This window comes from Lampetra planeri, chromosome 17 (genome assembly GCF_965212315.1).
Source record: "Lampetra planeri chromosome 17, kcLamPlan1.2.h2, whole genome shotgun sequence".
Classification (NCBI taxonomy): Eukaryota; Metazoa; Chordata; class Hyperoartia; order Petromyzontiformes; family Petromyzontidae; genus Lampetra; species Lampetra planeri.
The window spans coordinates 5,931,810-5,949,633 of record NC_136123.1 but is presented as its reverse complement, the minus strand read 5'-3'; the positions used below and the strand labels follow the sequence as shown (position 1 = coordinate 5,949,633).

At 54.6% G+C, this 17,824-nt stretch overlaps 1 protein-coding gene across 2 annotated transcripts in view; it reads right to left on the bottom strand.

The window, feature by feature from the left end:
• LOC144723313 (rho family-interacting cell polarization regulator 2-like) overlaps nucleotides 1–17,824 on the bottom strand; it is a 105,293-nt gene that overhangs the window by 8,325 nt on the left and 79,144 nt on the right. For both annotated transcript variants that reach the window (XM_078601997.1, XM_078601999.1), the window contains exons 13-20: nucleotides 15,010–15,780; nucleotides 13,614–13,768; nucleotides 12,122–12,254; nucleotides 8,331–8,469; nucleotides 7,349–7,540; nucleotides 5,494–5,670; nucleotides 3,714–3,937; nucleotides 2,375–2,458 (exon numbers count right to left, since the gene is read on the bottom strand). In XM_078601997.1, the coding sequence (XP_078458123.1) occupies nucleotides 2,375–2,458; nucleotides 3,714–3,937; nucleotides 5,494–5,670; nucleotides 7,349–7,540; nucleotides 8,331–8,469; nucleotides 12,122–12,254; nucleotides 13,614–13,768; nucleotides 15,010–15,780 (1,875 nt within the window). The remainder of the gene's footprint in view (nucleotides 1–2,374; nucleotides 2,459–3,713; nucleotides 3,938–5,493; nucleotides 5,671–7,348; nucleotides 7,541–8,330; nucleotides 8,470–12,121; nucleotides 12,255–13,613; nucleotides 13,769–15,009; nucleotides 15,781–17,824) is intronic.

Here is a 17,824-nt window from a genome sequence, read left to right as displayed (position 1 = left end):
CTTTTGGCGTCATCTGGTCCAACCCATATGAGACTAGGCTCTAAGGAAAGCTGTCTCGGGTGTGGACCAATCAACTTCAAGGACAGTGCACATTATCAGAGTTATGTTCTTTTGTTTGTATTATGACTGCAGGTATTGCGGTCTATGCAAACATGACTCCTTGTAAAAAGGTGTCAGTTTTGTTGCCAGATAGAAGGGTAAAGAACCAATTATCATATTTTTACTGGCAAATGAGGTTCCCATAGTGTAGATGCTTGCCCCGAGCTCTCATACTCTGATGGTGCATTGTCCTTGAGTTGTGCGCCTTTTGGCGTCATCTGGTCCAACCCATATGAGACTAGGCTCTAAGGAAAGCTGTCTCGGGTGTGGACCAATCAACTTCAAGGACAGTGCACATTATCAGAGTTATGTTCTTTTGTTTGTATTATGACTGCAGGTATTGCGGTCTATGCAAACATGACTCCTTGTAAAAAGGTGTCAGTTTTGTTGCCAGATAGAAGGGTAAAGAACCAATTATCAACCTTAAGAGACTTGAGGCAAGTTCTGTTTGCAAGCACCTTAGGCGGCTGGCACAGCACACGAGGGGGTGGGTGGCCAGCACCACACCTGGCCACCTTTGTCTCTCTCGTGGAAATGTTTAAACACCGCGCCAGATAACTACTTGAGGCCGAGTCGACCTAGGGGAGGCCCAGGACCGGATCAGATGATCGTCACTGGTGTTGGTGGCTGTAAGCGGGAATCGAACGCAGATCACCGGGTTCATAGTGCACCGCGCTAACCGTGACACTACCGCTCCCCGTACAAACCCACAGAGAGATCGCCTATGTCGCCCATGTCGCCCACGTAAGTGCTGTCAGTGAGGACCTATTAAGACCAGTATTTCACACGGAGGGGGTTGGTGTGGCCATCATCATGGTAATAAATACCACACAGGTACTCATCATGCAAGGCAATTTGGACCTTGCGGAGGGCTCAGGACAGGCTTATGACCATTGATGTTCGTCATGGCTGGGAATCAAACTTGGATCCTGTAGAGAGACACACCGCTCATGGTACCCTCTCTCGGGGGGGGGGGATATAACGTGTAGTCAACGGCAGCGCGGTTGTGAGATGATGATGAATTTGTGAAGGGGGGCAGCCACAGCTACAGCGGCACCCCCTCCCAGCACGACTCCGAGAGCCAACCACGGAGCGAGACGGCGACCTCGTAATTAATGTCCCCGTCGCTTCCCAGGGAGTGACGGCATGGCCGGCGGGGCGTGCGCCAACTCGGGTTCACGCGGCCGTGAAGCAATCCCACCGGAGTGAGCCCAGTGGCATAGCCATCGAGTGTGCAGGCGGTGCAACTGCATCGCGGGGCGATGGATACCGCCAAGCTCGGGTTTTCTGAATTTTTCAGGATTGTCCTCTTTTCGAGGTGGCTGGTTCCTCCTCAGACACATGCAAGTCTTCCCGGCACACTGCAACGTACCATTTTTTTGTCGGCAGTTGCGCAATAATGCACCACTCTACAGAACGCGTTCACACGTAATTCTCCCCTCCGAGATTGGAGAGGTGAGATCTTGTTCTTCCCAGCATACAAATTTTGTCCTGGTTTTTTTGTACCTTGGAGGTGACAATCCGAAATGGGAGCCCACATCCTGAAGCGGCCCAGATGCCAGGCTACGAAGAAAGGCGGCGGGGGGGGGGGGCGGTGGGAAATGGACAGCAGAGCCCCACAATGCCACTGTGAACGATGCGGCTTCTCTGTGGCCTAAACGTGCAGCCAGTGTGAGATTTAGCCCCATGGCGAGTGGATATTGCAGAGCCCTTGACTCTCGCAATGAAAAGGTGGCAGGTCGTGAGTTCAAATCACGGTCAGGGGTCGACTCGGCACATCATCCCTCGGAGGCGATGAAATACGCACCACCCTGCGGGAGGTCAGTGGCAGCCGACCCGCGGAGAGAGTGCGGTGGTTGCTGGGCACGTGTGCCGGCGAATGGAGTGGTAATATTTGTGAGCTCGTGGTAATGCCCCGTGCATCGTAGCAACCAGGGGCATGGGTTAGACTTTTCGATGGGGGCGCCTTTTTGCGTGGAGTTTGTTTATTTTAGCCCGTTTCAACATAGGTTTCTCTTCTCTGGGCTCTCCGATATTCTCCCAGAGCTAAAAAAACAAGCCCCACACAATGCAACTCGTATTGGCCAGAATATTCCAATGCTCAAAAAGTACTCATCTGGGATTACAAACAGCAGCAGCAGCAGCAGCAACATTGCACACTGCTGTGAAAACGCAGGAGACACTGCCGAGTCTCGATATGCAGCGAGGCTTTCCAGAGCAACAAGCGCAACAGTAACGCATTAAATATCAATAATAACAATAACTCAGGCCGCACCTGCAGGCAGCGTAGGGCAGTGGAGGCTGCGTCGAGGTCCATCGAGTCCTCGCTCTCCATAAGCTGCACACAGCTCTCTATGAGCTACGCGCACGTGCGGGAAACACAAATCCCTCCGTCATACAGCCTCCGTGCGTACACACGGTCGTTAACACAAGCAACGGAGACGCGCAGGAAAGCACAGAGAGGAAGCGTGCTGGGAATTGCGTTCAAGGACAGAAAGGAGAAATGAATTGGTAGAACTTACGCAGAGATTAAGGATACGATCTTGTGCCGTTAAGAAAGGTAAACAAATCATTCGGCGATGTGTCATTGACCCATGTGTTGAGTGTTTTTTTGTGTGGAGAATAGTGATCTTGGGCAGTACACATGCATTACTATGGATGTATACTTGAACTTATTTCGCACTGTCCATAGCCAAGCGTGCTAATTAGAAGTACGAGAGATGACTATGCGATGTTCGAGAGTAATGACGGAGTGGCAGACAAGGAAAAATAAACGCATCCGAGAGGACATCCACTGTCTCAATGTATCAAATCAGGGGGGGCTGTAGGTAAATTCGTTACATGCCGACTTCCTCCACTTAAAAATACTTGTATTACTTTGCGCCACCTGATATCCGGGATGATACTTGGTTTTTTACCCTTCTATCTGGCAACAAAACTGACACCTTTTTTACTAGGAGTCATGTTTCAATTGACCACAATATCTGCGGTCGGAATGCAAAAAAAAACACAACTCTGATAATGTATGCACTGTCCTTGAGGTTGATTGGTCCACACCCGAGACAGCTTTTTTAGAGCCTAGTCTCACATGGTGTTGGACCAGATGACGCCTTTTGGGATAGCCTAGTCTTACATGGTGCTGCCAGATAAAAGGGTAAAAAAACAATTATCATATTTTGCTACTGGCAAAGGGGGTTCCAATGGTGATATCCGGGAGTTGATTCAGCCACACACTCCACTGAGATCTACCGATGGTGCCTTACTCGGTGTGACCACGCTCCAGGGCACGGCACTGAGGATCTGGAATTCCCTGTCCTTGGAGGTCAGGATTTCGGAGTCGATGGAGACATTTTTAGTTCCGGCTGAAGACTCCATAGTCCGTTTCACAAGGCCTTTCTCTCAAGTTCTCTATCTTGTCTCTTTAGCCTTTCCTCTCCAAGGTTACCCACTGCTTATTTTCCTCTTTTAAATGCATGGCACGATGTAGATTCGTTGCCTTAAGGGCACCTCACAAAAAGAAACGATTATCATTCAAGTTGGCTTGAGTAAAACACCAATCGTCGCATACGCCGGGGAGCTTCGGGCAGGCCTACACCACCACCACCACCACTCACCTTGTCCCTCGCCCATCCCCTCCCCGCCTCCCTCAGCGTCTCTGCGGCGACGTGCCTCACGCGCTCCCTCTTGTCGAGCAGCGCGCGAGCCAGTGCGCGCACGGCCCACGCGCTGGGGGGGGCCGACGTCTTGGGGCCCGGCCACGTCTCCCCGAGGTGCCGCGAGCCCCCCGCGGGGCCGAGGTCCGGCTGCTGGGGCGACTGCAGCTGCTCAATGAGGGACACTGGGAGGCACGGTTAGGACGGTTGGCTCCGAAAGAAGTTCGAAATGTGTATATAGATAACGGAGCCCCCAACAACAACTGCCACTCGCCACTCAGTGGCCGTGACGTCATCACGGCGCTTGTGCCAGGCTGGGTGCGCGCTGAGGCCACGTGAAGTGTCCAACGCTCACTGGCAGGAGATCACGGGACAGACTCAGGTGCAACGAGTTGACTAACAGAGCCACGCGCGTGCTTTGCGTGCCAGTGTTGGTGTGTTGTGGGGAACGGTAGTGTCATGGTTACCACTTTGTGCGAACAAATCCGGCGACCTGAGATCAACTCTTGGTGGTGAATGTGAACTGGTGCTGAGCCGACCATAGGTCAACTCAGCCATAAATGAGTACTTGGTATGGTGTGCAAACATCAGCACTGGGGAGACAAAGGCAGCCAGGCATGGTGTTAGCTACCCACCCCGACCTCGTGTGTGCTGTGCTGGCCTTCATAGGTGTTCGTTAAGCACACCCTTTCCCAACAGTCTGTTAACGGGCTACATGGGTGACCTTTGTCTTTGGTGTGTCTTGGGGCTAATTAATGCAATTAAATAAAACACGTTTTAACAATTGTTCATCACAGGCCCAAAGGCACAATGTGTCCAGCGGCCAGCAATAAACAGCACTAAATTATTCAAAATATATTTTTGGGTTCGGCTAAGTCATTATCTGGCCAAATGTGTCATAGGACTCTAAGGATTAAGCACTATTAACATTGTAACGGATAAGAGTTAACGTCTCTTGAATTGAGCACGTTGTTTTAATTTGCAATAGCATCTTGCATCGTATATCCTTGTCCGTTTACATATTAGTTCAATCGTTACCTTAATTCTGTTTGATCTTTTCTGTAACTTAATTGTACTACAATCAGTCTAAAAATAATCTGCCCTAGCCAAATTGTGCTACGGGGGGATGTATTATTTAACACTGATTTATGTTCGCACAAGACTTTAGATTTGTCACGTGGTACAGTTGCTTTTGCCCTGACTTCTATATGCCGCCTTATGGCTGCACTCTGAAAAATAAGAATTGATTTGACCCTTTCTGGCAATAAAACAGGTGTCAAAATGTTCAAACCCCAATCAGAAACCTTTTGCAAGGAATGAAGACCGCACCAACCACACGTCCTTGTAGTGAACATGCAAACAAACACGTTCTGATAATAAATAAGCATTGTCTTTGAAACGGATTGGCCGACACCATTAGACAGCCGTCTTTGTGGCATCGTCTCACCAGTGCCAGACCAGAGAATGCCAAAAGACAAACAGTACAAAAACAACGCACGCATCAGAGCATTCATTGCCGGTGGTTAGCAGCTAAAATTGGTTGCTCTTTATTTGTTTCGCTGTTGTTACTTTGGTAATCTAGCTCACACTTGAATGCTCAAACTGGTTGAACAAACTAACTTGCAACCGAAAGTACGTATAACTTCTGTCGCACCATACGTCGCCAACTATTCTAATCAAAACGATCCATAACGCCAAGTCCACGAAGAAGCCTTCTTCTCTCTACCCCTGTCCGTCGTACCTTCCTGGGCGAGATTCAGGCTGTGCTGCTTGATGACGCTGGAAGGGCAAACCCCGGGCCCCTGTGCCCCCCGTGACAGCCAGCCCACGAACTGGAAGAGGGTGACGCACGAGTTGTTGTGGCCAGCTTTGTCCCACTGCGGGACGTCCAGCATGCTGGCCAGCAGCACGTGCACCACTAGCGGCAGGCAGGGGGCAGCGGAGGGGGCAGCAGAGGGCAGCAGAGGGTAGCAGAGGGTAGCAGAGAGGTAGCAGAGGGCAGCAGAGGGCAGCAGAGAGGTAGCAGAGAGGTAGCAGAGGGCAGCAGAGGGCAGCAGAGAGGTAGCAGAGGGTAGCAGAGGGTAGCAGAGGGGTAGCAGAGGGTAGCAGAGGGCAGCAGAGAGGTAGCAGAGGGCAGCAGAGGGTAGCAGAGGGTAGCAGAGAGGTAGCAGAGGGTAGCAGAGGGTAGCAGAGAGGTAGCAGAGGGTAGCAGAGAGGTAGCAGAGGGTAGCAGAGGGCAGCAGAGGGCAGCAGAGAGGTAGCAGAGGGTAGCAGAGAGGTAGCAGAGGGTAGCAGAGAGGTAGCAGAGGGTAGCAGAGAGGTAGCAGAGGGTAGCAGAGGGCAGCAGAGGGCAGCAGAGAGGTAGCAGAGGGTAGCAGAGGGCAGCAGAGGGCAGCAGAGAGGTAGCAGAGGGCAGCAGAGAGGTAGCAGAGGGCAGCAGGGAGGTAGCAGAGGGCAGCAGAGAGGTAGCAGAGGGCAGCAGAGGGCAGCAGAGGGCAGCAGGGGGCAGCGGAGAGGGCAGTGGAGGGGGCAGCAGAGGGCAGCAGAGGGCAGCAGAGAGGTAGCAGAGGGCAGCAGAGGGCAGCAGAGAGGTAGCAAAGGGCAGCAGAGGGCAGCAGAGGGCAGCAGAGAGGTAGCAGAGGGCAGCAGAGAGGTAGCAGAGGGCAGCAGAGGGCAGCAGGGGGCAGCGGAGGGGGCAGTGGAGGGGGCAGCAGAGGGCAGCAGAGAGGTAGCAGAGGGTAGCAGAGGGCAGCAGAGGGCAGCAGAGGAGGGCAGCAGAGGAAGCAGCGGAGCAATAAGCAGAGGGGGGGGGGGGCAGAAGAGAGGGCAGTAGACGGGGCTTTAAAGAGGGAGGGACTCTACCATCGACGAGCAAATTTAAACCAAAAATGTGTGACACTGTGTTTGGGAGAGTAAGCCATCAACCAAGAGCGTTGGTTAGCACCACCTGGTGAGGTGAATGCTACCAGTATCCTCCATGGGCAGTATCTACCATGGACAGAGACCTTAGTGTATATTAACGTCCGATCTAGACACACTTCCTGTGACATTCTGTCAATGTTTCACGTGCCATTTTTATTGTTCCAAATCGATATTCTCTATCAAACATCCAACACACTACAGCACCCATTTTAATGATGTATTCATCATAAAACAAAGCTGACACAGCGACCTTGCTATCATACACCTTTGTAATTTAGAGATGAGATCCTTCAAAAGCACCATTGATAGCAGTTGCACCCCCTGGGTGGTGCCGATAAGTGACATTCAAGCCCATGGCTCAGGGACAAGTAGTGCACCACCACAAAATAACAAGAGAGTCACACCACGTTCATGCATAATAACAACAACCCCCTAAAGAAAAAAATCTATAATAGGCAATGTTTTGTGCAATGGGCCCCTTCTTCATAAGCAGAGTCAAAGAAAAAAATACATAAATAATGGATGATGTGTCGGGCATTGGCCCTTCATCATAAGCAGAGAGTCGATCGGCTTATGAAGAGAAGGGCGATTGCCAGCGGCGAGCGGCACGTGGGTGTGGTGTGCAGCAAGTAGGCTGCGGTGTAGGAGGGGGTGGGGGGGTCACAGGTGCACACCCGTGTCCGTCGTGCCCGGTGGGTGGAGTGTCTCCACCCACTGGGCGACGCGCGGGGAGAGGCGCTCCGCCAGGCGCTCCGAGGGCACGAGAAACGGGGAGGAGGCGACGCCGCCGCTGCCGTCGCCATCGTCCTGCGAGGCCTCTCGCCACACCTCGAGGTCCTCCTCGAGACAGCCAGACTCCTCCAGCGCTGGGGACGCGGGCAGAGGACGGAAGGGGTCAGAGGTCGGCACGTGGCAGGGTGGGGGGGGAGGACACTCTCTCGACGCGCGAGGATGACCGCCTCTCGGCACACCGGTTAATTTCATTACTTGACAGCGTTGCCAATCGTTCGGGCTGCATCATCAGGGCTTCCCCCCCCCGCCATGCGGTGTCAGTCATTGGGGGGATGTGACCAGACTTCACCACGGTGATCAGTGTGGCAAGAGAACTAATGTTGCCAGGTTGATTGTGCAGTGCGCTAAACACTGTGCCCACCCGCTTACCCTAGTCGCGTTCGACGCTATACAAATTAAAACTTGCAGCATGCGCTGTTTCTCTTGCCAGGCCACGGAGCCTGCACCACTAACATCCTGAGATGAATCCCCAATGGCTTGGTGCCGCTTACGTGGTTCGTTCACGTTCGCGTCTGGAAACAAACTGGATTCATAGTCTTAGGTTTTTTCGGTAAAGTCACGTAGGTAAAAAATAAAAATTGAAATAAAAATTTAAATTAAATAAAAATAAAATAACAACGTTTCGGAGGCAACACAAGCTTCCGTCTTCAGGTGGAACTGTCACAGCACGACTGCTGTATTTAATTTAAATTTAAATTTTTTACCTACGCGACTTTACCGAAAAAACCTAAGAATATGAATCCTTGCAGTCACGAAAGCTTCAAATCTAGAAACAAACTGGAGTTTTGATCACTTTGGGTTATAAAAGCTCAGGATCGCAACTCAAGCCGCGGTCCGCCAGCCCCACCGAGCTTGGGTGCCCACCTTCCCGCGCGCGCGCCGGGCGAGACGCCGGCTTGCGCAGGCAGATGTCGGCGATGCGAGCCAGCACCGCCGCCTGCGCCGCCAGCGAGAGGAGCAGCGAGTCCGTAGGGCAGCGCAGCTCCCGGCAGCGCTCCAGCCGCTAGGCGAGCGCGCAGCGCACACATGCGGAGACAGAGATCCCTCGTCACGCTTGTGTGTGTGTGTGTGCGTGTATGCACACGTGTACGTGCGTTTGCTACGGTGGACAAGCCACGGTGTTCACACCATTGGAACCTCATTTGCCAGTAAAAAAATATGATAAAATATGATATTATTATATTTTTTACTGGCAAATGAGGTTTCAATGGTGTAAATGCTTACCCCCAGCTCTCATACTCTGATGGTGCATTGTCTTTGAGTTGTGCGCCTTTTGGCGTCATCTGGTCCAACCCATGTGAGACTAGGCTCTAAGGAAAGCTGTCTCGGGTGTGGACCAATTAACTTCAAGGACAGTGCATATATTATCAGAGTTATGTTTTTTGTTTGCATTATGGCTGCAGGTATTGTGGTCTATGCAAACATGACTCCTTGTAAAAAAGGTGTCAGTTTTGTTGCCAGATAGAAGGGTAAAAAAACAATTATCAAGCCATGGTGTGTGTACCTCGATGTGTGTGTCTCATGCCATGGGGAGCGGTGGTGTAGCGGTTGGCGTGCTGCGCTACAAACCTGGCGACCCGGGTTCGATTCCCGCTCACGGCCAACATCAGTGACGATTATCTGAACCGGTTCTGGGCCTCCCCTAGGTCGACTCGGCCTCAAATGAGTACCTGGTGCGATGTGTAAACATTGCCATTGGGGAGACAAAGGCAGCCGGGCGTGTTGTTGGCCACCCACCCCTCGTGTGCCGTGCCGGCCTTCATAGGTGCTCGCTAACAGAACTTGCCCCTACAGTCTGCTTAAGGCTATACGGGGGATCTTTTTTTGTGTCTCATGCCATGCGTGTTGTCAGGCGTGTACTGTTGTGCAGCGCGCTGCGCTACGAACCCGGTGACCCGAGTTTGATTCCCGCTCATGGCCACCAACACAAGTGAAGATTATCTGAACCGGTCCTGGGCTTTACCTAGCTCAACTCAGCCTCAAATGAGTACCTGGTGCGGTGTGTAAATATCACTACTAGGGACACAAAGCCGCCGGACGTTGTGCTGGCCACCCGCCCCCTTGTGTGCCGTGCCGGCCTTCATAGGTGCTCGCTAACAGCACTTGCCCAAAAGTCCGCGGAGGCTTTACAGGAGACCTTTGGTTTTTGTATTCTCCCTGTGCATGTCTTTGGTGTGTGTGCTGTAGTGTGCGTGAAGGACGCTACTTGACATTTGGAGGCAGTCGCCCTCCAGTAACAACAATGAGCAGAGCACCGGGCAGCTAAAGCACAGCAAGTTGGCACAATAGGGGGCACAGCTGGTGCATCTGCCAGTCATATCAATCAAACCATGGCGCCTGGGGTCTGTTCTGTGACCTCCTGCCAGCGGGTGTTCCGACACTTCACGTGGCCTTAAAGTTCACATAGCCTGGCACGAGCACCGTGGCGACATCACCGCCACTTAGTGGCGAATGGCAGTTTGTTGTTGCTATGCCACGGTGAGCATGCGATGATGAGCGTGCCACATTTGTGAGCGCGTGCCACTGTTGGTGAGCACGTGCCACTGTTGTGAGTGCGTGCCACATTTGTGAGCGCGTGCCACTGTTGGTGAGCGCGTGCCACTGTTGGTGAGCGCGTGCCACTGTTGTGAGCGCGTGCCACTGTTGTGAGTGCGTGCCACATTTGTGAGCGCGTGCCACTGTTGGTGAGCGCGTGCCACTGTTGTGAGCGCGTGCCACTGTTGTGAGTGCGTGCCACATTTGTGAGCGCGTGCCACTGTTGGTGAGCGCGTGCCACTGTTGTGAGCGCGTGCCACTGTTGTGAGTGCGTGCCACATTTGTGAGCGCGTGCCACTGTTGTGAGCGCGTGCCACTGTTGTGAGCGCGTGCCACTGTTGTGAGTGCGTGCCACATTTGTGAGCGCGTGCCACTGTTGGTGAGCGCGTGCCACTGTTGTGAGCGCGTGCCACTGTTGGTGAGCGCGTGCCACTGTTGTGAGTGCGTGCCACTGTTGGTGAGCGCGTGCCACTGTTGTGAGCGCGTGCCACTGTTGTGAGCACGTGCCACTGTTGTGAGCGCGTGCCACTGTTGGTGAGCGCGTGCCACTGTTGTGAGCGCGTGCCACTGTTGTGAGCGCGTGCCACTGTTGGTGAGCGCGTGCCACTGTTGTGAGCGCGTGCCACTGTTGTGAGCGCGTGCCACTGTTGGTGAGCGCGTGCCACTGTTGTGAGCGCGTGCCACTGTTGTGAGCGCGTGCCACTGTTGGTGAGCGCGTGCCACTGTTGTGAGCGCGTGCCACTGTTGGTGAGCGCGTGCCACTGTTGTGAGCGCGTGCCACTGTTGTGAGCGCGTGCCACTGTTGGTGAGCGCGTGCCACTGTTGTGAGCGCGTGCCACTGTTGGTGAGCGCGTGCCACTGTTGTGAGCACGTGCCACTGTTGTGAGCGCGTGCCACTGTTGTGAGCACGTGCCACTGTTGGTGAGCGCGTGCCACTGTTGTGAGCGCGTGCCACTGTTGTGAGCACGTGCCACTGTTGTGAGCGCGTGCCACTGTTGTGAGCGCGTGCCACTGTTGTGAGCGCGTGCCACTGTTGTGAGCACGTGCCACTGTTGTGAGTGCGTGCCACTGTTGTGAGCGCGTGCCACTGTTGTGAGTGCGTGCCACTGTTGTGAGCGCGTGCCACTGTTGTGAGCACGTGCCACTGTTGTGAGCGCGTGCCACTGTTGTGAGCGCGTGCCACTGTTGTGAGCGCGTGCCACTGTTGTGAGCACGTGCCACTGTTGGTGAGCGCGTGCCACTGTTGTGAGTGCGTGCCACTGTTGTGAGCGCGTGCCACTGTTGTGAGTGCGTGCCACTGTTGTGAGCGCGTGCCACTGTTGTGAGCACGTGCCACTGTTGTGAGCGCGTGCCACTGTTGTGAGTGCGTGCCACTGTTGTGAGCGCGTGCCACTGTTGTGAGTGCGTGCCACTGTTGTGAGCGCGTGCCACTGTTGTGAGCACGTGCCACTGTTGTGAGCGCGTGCCACTGTTGTGAGCACGTGCCACTGTTGTGAGCGCGTGCCACTGTTGTGAGCACGTGCCACTGTTGTGAGCACGTGCCACTGTTGGTGAGCGCGTGCCACTGTTGTGAGCACGTGCCACTGTTGTGAGCGCGTGCCACTGTTGTGAGCACGTGCCACTGTTGGTGAGCGCGTGCCACTGTTGTGAGCACGTGCCACTGTTGTGAGCGCGTGCCACTGTTGTGAGCACGTGCCACTGTTGGTGAGCGCGTGCCACTGTTGTGAGTGCGTGCCACTGTTGTGAGCGCGTGCCACTGTTGTGAGTGCGTGCCACTGTTGTGAGCGCGTGCCACTGTTGTGAGCACGTGCCACTGTTGTGAGCGCGTGCCACTGTTGTGAGTGCGTGCCACTGTTGTGAGCGCGTGCCACTGTTGTGAGTGCGTGCCACTGTTGTGAGCGCGTGCCACTGTTGTGAGCGCGTGCCACTGTTGTGAGCGCGTGCCACTGTTGTGAGCGCGTGCCACTGTTGTGAGCGCGTGCCACTGTTGTGAGCGCGTGCCACTGTTGTGAGCGCGTGCCACTGTTGTGAGCGCGTGCCACTGTTGTGAGCGCGTGCCACTGTTGTGAGCGCGTGCCACTGTTGTGAGCGCGTGCTTGCGTGCGTGGTGCCATGCGCACTGCGAGCAGCGCGGAGCAGTGATGCAGGTGCTCCATGAGGGCGCCGTCCAGCGCCTCGTCTCCCGTCGTCATCGGCACGGGGCTGCCCTCCTCGCTGGGTCCCAGCCCGGTGTCCGGGTCGGACAAAGACAACCTGCTCACCCACCATCGCCAGGACAGAGGAGGCGTCGCGGCGAGAACGGCACCGGAGAAGACGAGACACGCTTCACAGGTGTGGGGGGCATAGCAGGCAAAACGTGGCAAAGGAGACCGGCGCATTTCACCGTCTCACTGTTGGTGTCAACATTGGAGGGTTCAGAGCGCTCGGATAGCACTGCCGAGGCAGCTGCCCGTGCTTAAACTGGAGTTCTCAAGTGTAGAGAAAGTTGATGGTCTCAGCCTGGCAATCAATGACCGCGCAAATACAAATCACATTAAATTTGGTTCCCGACTTAACATTGGCTAAATTCCGGCTCGTGCGATGAGCATCCCTCTCGGTGGCGCAGTGGGTGGGGAAAATGCTGCCGCCTACTGCGTGGAACGGAGGTCGCTTTAAAAGCACCTCCGAGGTTGCTCCGTCAAATCTGCTTCAGCGGACCATTCTCGAAAACGAAGGGTCGCACTCACTGCTCTGCGAGAGTTTCAAATGGGTGGCAAATTGGGATAAGCTTGGCGGAAGAGATAAAACAAAACACATTTCAATGTCTCTAAGGTTCTGCAAGCTATCATGTTGTTGCCCTGAGTGGAACCTATAAAGAGGTCACTGTGTTACCACCCCTTTTCAACTGACCAATTAGCCACGCCCAGAGCCGTGCAGGGCAAACCCATCATGGCACGTCTGCAGGCGCTAGGTCGTCACTGCAGCCGTGCCGGCGATGTAACATCCAAATGCTTCACGAAGGAGTGTAGATGGCGCGTCGATGCCGTGTGCCAGTCGTACCGACTGACGTCACAAGCAATGATTCGCAATAGCACCCCACCCCACCCCCGTCCCCCTTGGCCCTGTTGGCCCCATTCAGTTGTGTTGCAGCACGGCATCGTCACGGCTCGGCAGTTAAAAAATTAAATAGCCGTGGCGCGAGGGCCCTGCCAGCGCGGCTCGGATGTGCCAGTGCGAAAAGGGGTATGCGAGTGAGCGTGGTTCCACGTCGTAGGGGGTTGGTGGTGTGGGGCAGAGGTCGCAACCGGGTACCCGATACCCGTACCCTACCCGATACCCGGCTACTCGTACCCGGCCGGGTACGGGTAGCCGTTTGCGACCCTGGTGCGGCCGGGTACGGGTACGGGTAGGCCGTGAGTCACTGGTGAGTAGCCGTTTGTCACTCATTTCGGGTAGGGTACGGGTAGGGAATGGGTACCCGTACCCGGCCGGGTACGGGTACCCATTTGCGACCCAGGTGCGGCCGGGTACGGGTACGGGTAAGGAATCAAAACCCGTTTGCGACCTCTGGTGTGGGGCGAGGTGTGGGGCGAGGTGTGGGGGGGGCGAGGGTCGGAGCAGACAGCCTCTCACCCTCCCTCCAGGAGGGCAGCGGCGTCCCCCGTGTCGCCCGCCCCGCCGCCGCCGCCGCCGAGAGCTCCCTCCGCGTGCAGGAAGTCGAAGTTGCCCAGCGCCTTCTCCACCGTGAGGCTGTGCACGCTGGACGAGCAGCTGCCTCGCCCGCGTTCCTGCGCTCGCATGCGCGTGCACACACAAGCACATGCATGGTCACACACACACCCGTGTATATATATATACACACACACACACGTGCAGAGACGTGTATATGTGCATAAAACAAATATCCCCCGTATTGCCTTAACAGACTTGCTCGAGAGCACCTACGAAGGCTGGCACGGCACACGAGGGGCTGTGCTGGGGTTTAGACACCAGGGGCTCGTTTTAGGCCGAGTAGACCTAGGGGCAGCTCAGGACCGGTTCGGATAAGCGTCACTGGTGTTGACCGTGAGCGGGAATCGAACTGGGGCCATCGGGTTCATAGTGCAGCGCGCTAACCACTGCGCCACCGCTCCCCATAACATAAGTACACATGCACACGCATGCGTATACATTCACGCGCTGACATGTGCATATACCAGCTGGGTTGCGAAGCCACCACGTAGTTTTACAACTCTGCGAGATCCAGCAACGCTTGCCTCCAACGTGCCCCAGTTACAACTGCGGCAACGTTGAGTTATCCACCTGCAGGCAAATAAGTTTGTGCTCGCGTGTACTTCCACCAGGTGGTGCTGGTGGCTGTGCACGACTGTAATCCAGCATGGTGGAGGGGTCGGTGGATCACACAAGTGTTGGGAAACTACCCTTCTACCTTTCCATGGGCGTCGAGGTGCACACCCTGACTCATAGGGAGATGGGACTATCTGTCCCATCTGTTTGAGATTAGAAAACTAAACTTTTTTTTTCAGAAGCGACCTCGTCACAAATGAAAGCTCAACGGAGTAGCTTATCGCGTGCAGATTTATAGCAGCAACATAATCTTAATGAATGTTTCTAAATGTGGAGGCAAACACTGGAAGACCCAGAGAAAAATCCAAGCGACCATGGGTAAAAGACACAAACTCCAAATATACAGGCATCAAGTTGGGGAACCAACCCACAACCTCCTGTACACCAGGCGAGGTAGTTAACATCTCGCCACGGGGGCACTCTAGGGTGTTTCCCCTTGCGTTGTGTGACGCAGTTGCATTAATGGTGCTACTCGATATAAAAACTCAATATTACTGTTATTGAACACTTAGAGATGCTTCTCTAGTCTTGTTTAAGTTTAAAAATGTACAGCTTCATTGACAATTTTTTTTTTCATTTTAAGCATCACCTGAGTGGAGACCACTTGAGACAAAAACAAACCCATCCGACAGAACCACTCCTCCAGCTTATAAAGATTTCGAGCGGACACGGCCAAACGCACCTGCAGAAGGTCTTCCAGCCGCTGCAGCTCTTGCTCCAGACCCTGCAGCTCAGCCGCTCCCTCGTCCCTCGCTCCCCCTCCCGCCGCTGCCGTCGCTGCCGTCGCTGCCGCCGCCGCTCCCAAACCTCCTCCGCCTCCCGCACTCCCTCCGAGCGCCAGGCTCAGCTCCTGCACGGCCTCCTCCAAGCGCGGCTCCACGGCCCACGGGGCCTTGCGGCCAAACGAGGCGGAAGCGGCGCCGACGCCGCCCCTGGCCGCGGCAGCGGCCCGCGCGCCCCAAGTCCCCAGCGCCACCGTGCTCAGCTTCTTGACGAGCTGCCGCGTGACGCTCATGGCGTTCTCCGCCGGGTCGAGCTCCACGGGCTTGAGGCACGACGTGTCCTCCTGGTGTCTCGGCGACGCTCCGCGGCCGCCCTTGCTCTCGCCATCGTTGCCGGCGGTCACCTTCCCGCGCGAGCGTTCGACCGGGGGCCGCGGGGCGCATCCCCGCGTCGCGGCGGCGGCTGCGGCGGGGAGGGGTCCCGTGGAGTCCCCGTGGCCACGGCGGTTGGGGCCGTGCCCCGGCGGGGAGGAGGAGGAGGTGGTGGTGGTGGTGGTGGTGGAGTCGAGTCTCGCAGATGTGGCGGGCTCCGGAGGAGGGACGGGAGTCAGGGTCGGGGTTGAAGAAGAAGTCGGTGTTGCAGGGGTCGGAGTGGAGCTCGTGGAGGGCGTGGGGCTCCCCGGGGAGTCGGAGAACACGGAGGAGCAGTCGGCGCCCAGCTCCGAGCCGTCCTGCACGCTCATCACGGCACGCAGCTCCCATTAGCGATGTGCACGGCCGGATAGAAGGGAACGACGGGGGCAGGTGGGGGAGTTGCACCCCCCCCCCCGCCCCCCGAGCCTCGAATCCGAGGGGGCGGGAAAAGGAGATCTTCCTTTTGCTATTTTGTCGCGGTGCTTCCAAAAAACTTTTGTCGGACAAGAGGTTGGCAACGATGCTTTGATTGGAATGATTAATATTATTTCGTAAATTCACGATGCATGCATCGAATCGACGAGACTCTATGCGGTACGTTCATGTGACATTAGCTGCCACTAGAGGAAGCTACGTTCACCAAAATACAAAATAAACAAGACATGGTTCTTGAATGGATTCATCACTGCAAATTGTGACAATTCAACAAATCGCAAATTGGGGGAGGGGGGGAATCGTTATAAGACAATGTAAAAGACCGAGTGGTTTCTACACATCTGTTGCTTAAATACTTTAGCCAGTGATGGATATCCCACATTACCATTGTGGGATCCAAAAGACGAGCGCTTTTGACATCCCACAAAGTGGTACTCATTTTATAGACCTCGCAGTGATAATTAGCCAAAATAACTCGGACCCCCCCTCGCCCCCCCAAACGAGATGCGAACTCGTCATCTCGTCCTTCAGATCACACCACCACAACACCACCTGATTGTGTTCCAAAATCAAAGAATCCACGCAACCAAGTGCTCGCCTCACGTTGGCTTCTTGTTCAGTCCAGTTAATATTCAGGAGTCTTTAGAGATGACACTTGATCTGTCCCTTTGTTCCACCACAAAAAAGGCCAAAAGTGTTCAATGTCGAGATCAGACCTAGAGCTCAAAATCCAACCCCACTTAATCCTGATCACAAATGCCTCATAATTTAAATTGGCGCACATCTTGAACAATATCATCTGGTAACCAGCAGTACCGAATGTCGAAAAAGGTCCAGAGTTGGCTCGCTTAGACAAATGTCACCGGATGATTTGGGTCCGATTAGCCAATAGGCCCGATGGTTTAAATTATACTTTTGATTAATGTGGGGGACATGGAAGGGAGTTGCCCTTATATGATCTCGTTCATTCTGTTAAATCACACAAACAGGGCAGGCAATGCAGTTTGCAGTCTGACATCGTTGAACAAGAAGCCAAATGTGCTTGGAGCGCAGTGCAAAGAGCAGCATAGACGAAGCCGAAACACAAGAAAACCAAACAAACATAATGCAATGATGAAAGAGTTCCTCCTCCCATGAGGGAACAGATATCGCATTGAATGATGCTGCAGTGCAAACTTTTAACTTAGTTGTGGTCGTGGTCGCGAAGCCATCAATGGGGCCCACAGTTTCAAACGTTCCTCCAGGTGTCGCGAGTCATTGCCTCTAGGCACGCATTGCAGACAGGCATGTCGCCTCATCATCGAGCGAGATTATCCGCGGCCGCCAGGTTAAGCGTGGGCACCCGCCCATTGGACCCACGTTCCCCCTCGGGTTATGTTCCACGATCTATTTCTCGACGCTTGGCCGCAGGGAAAGGTAAAGCTTTAAAGTCCGCTTCAAAGGACGTGCTACGCGCCCGAATAGGCCCACATGGCGGTGTCAGATGAGGTTCCCTTGGCCGGCGAGACCAGCGAACATTTGTGATTGGAAAACCAGTATTGTCTTTGTTTTTATTCCCCACAGACAAATTCATGAAAGGTATAGAAAGTAAATAATCACGGCAACCATAGGAGGCACAACAATCCAACCAGAATCTGCGCAAGTTCGGTTTCCCCCCCCCCCCCCCCCCCCCCGGGCCGAGGTCGCGCGCTGAGCATTTCTTTACTCGAGCTTCCGCCGCGCACGACTGCGGGGCCCCCCAGGGAACGAGGCCCCCCAGGGCACGGGGCCCCCCAGGACACGAGGCGTGAGCTGCAGAGAAGCGATGATGTCTCAACACGCAGCCCGGCCCGGATAAAAAAAAAAACGCGCGCTTCGATTATGAGCGGCAGCGAAAAACGCACGCGTTAAATTCAACAAGACTGGCTTTCCACTCATCACGCAGCT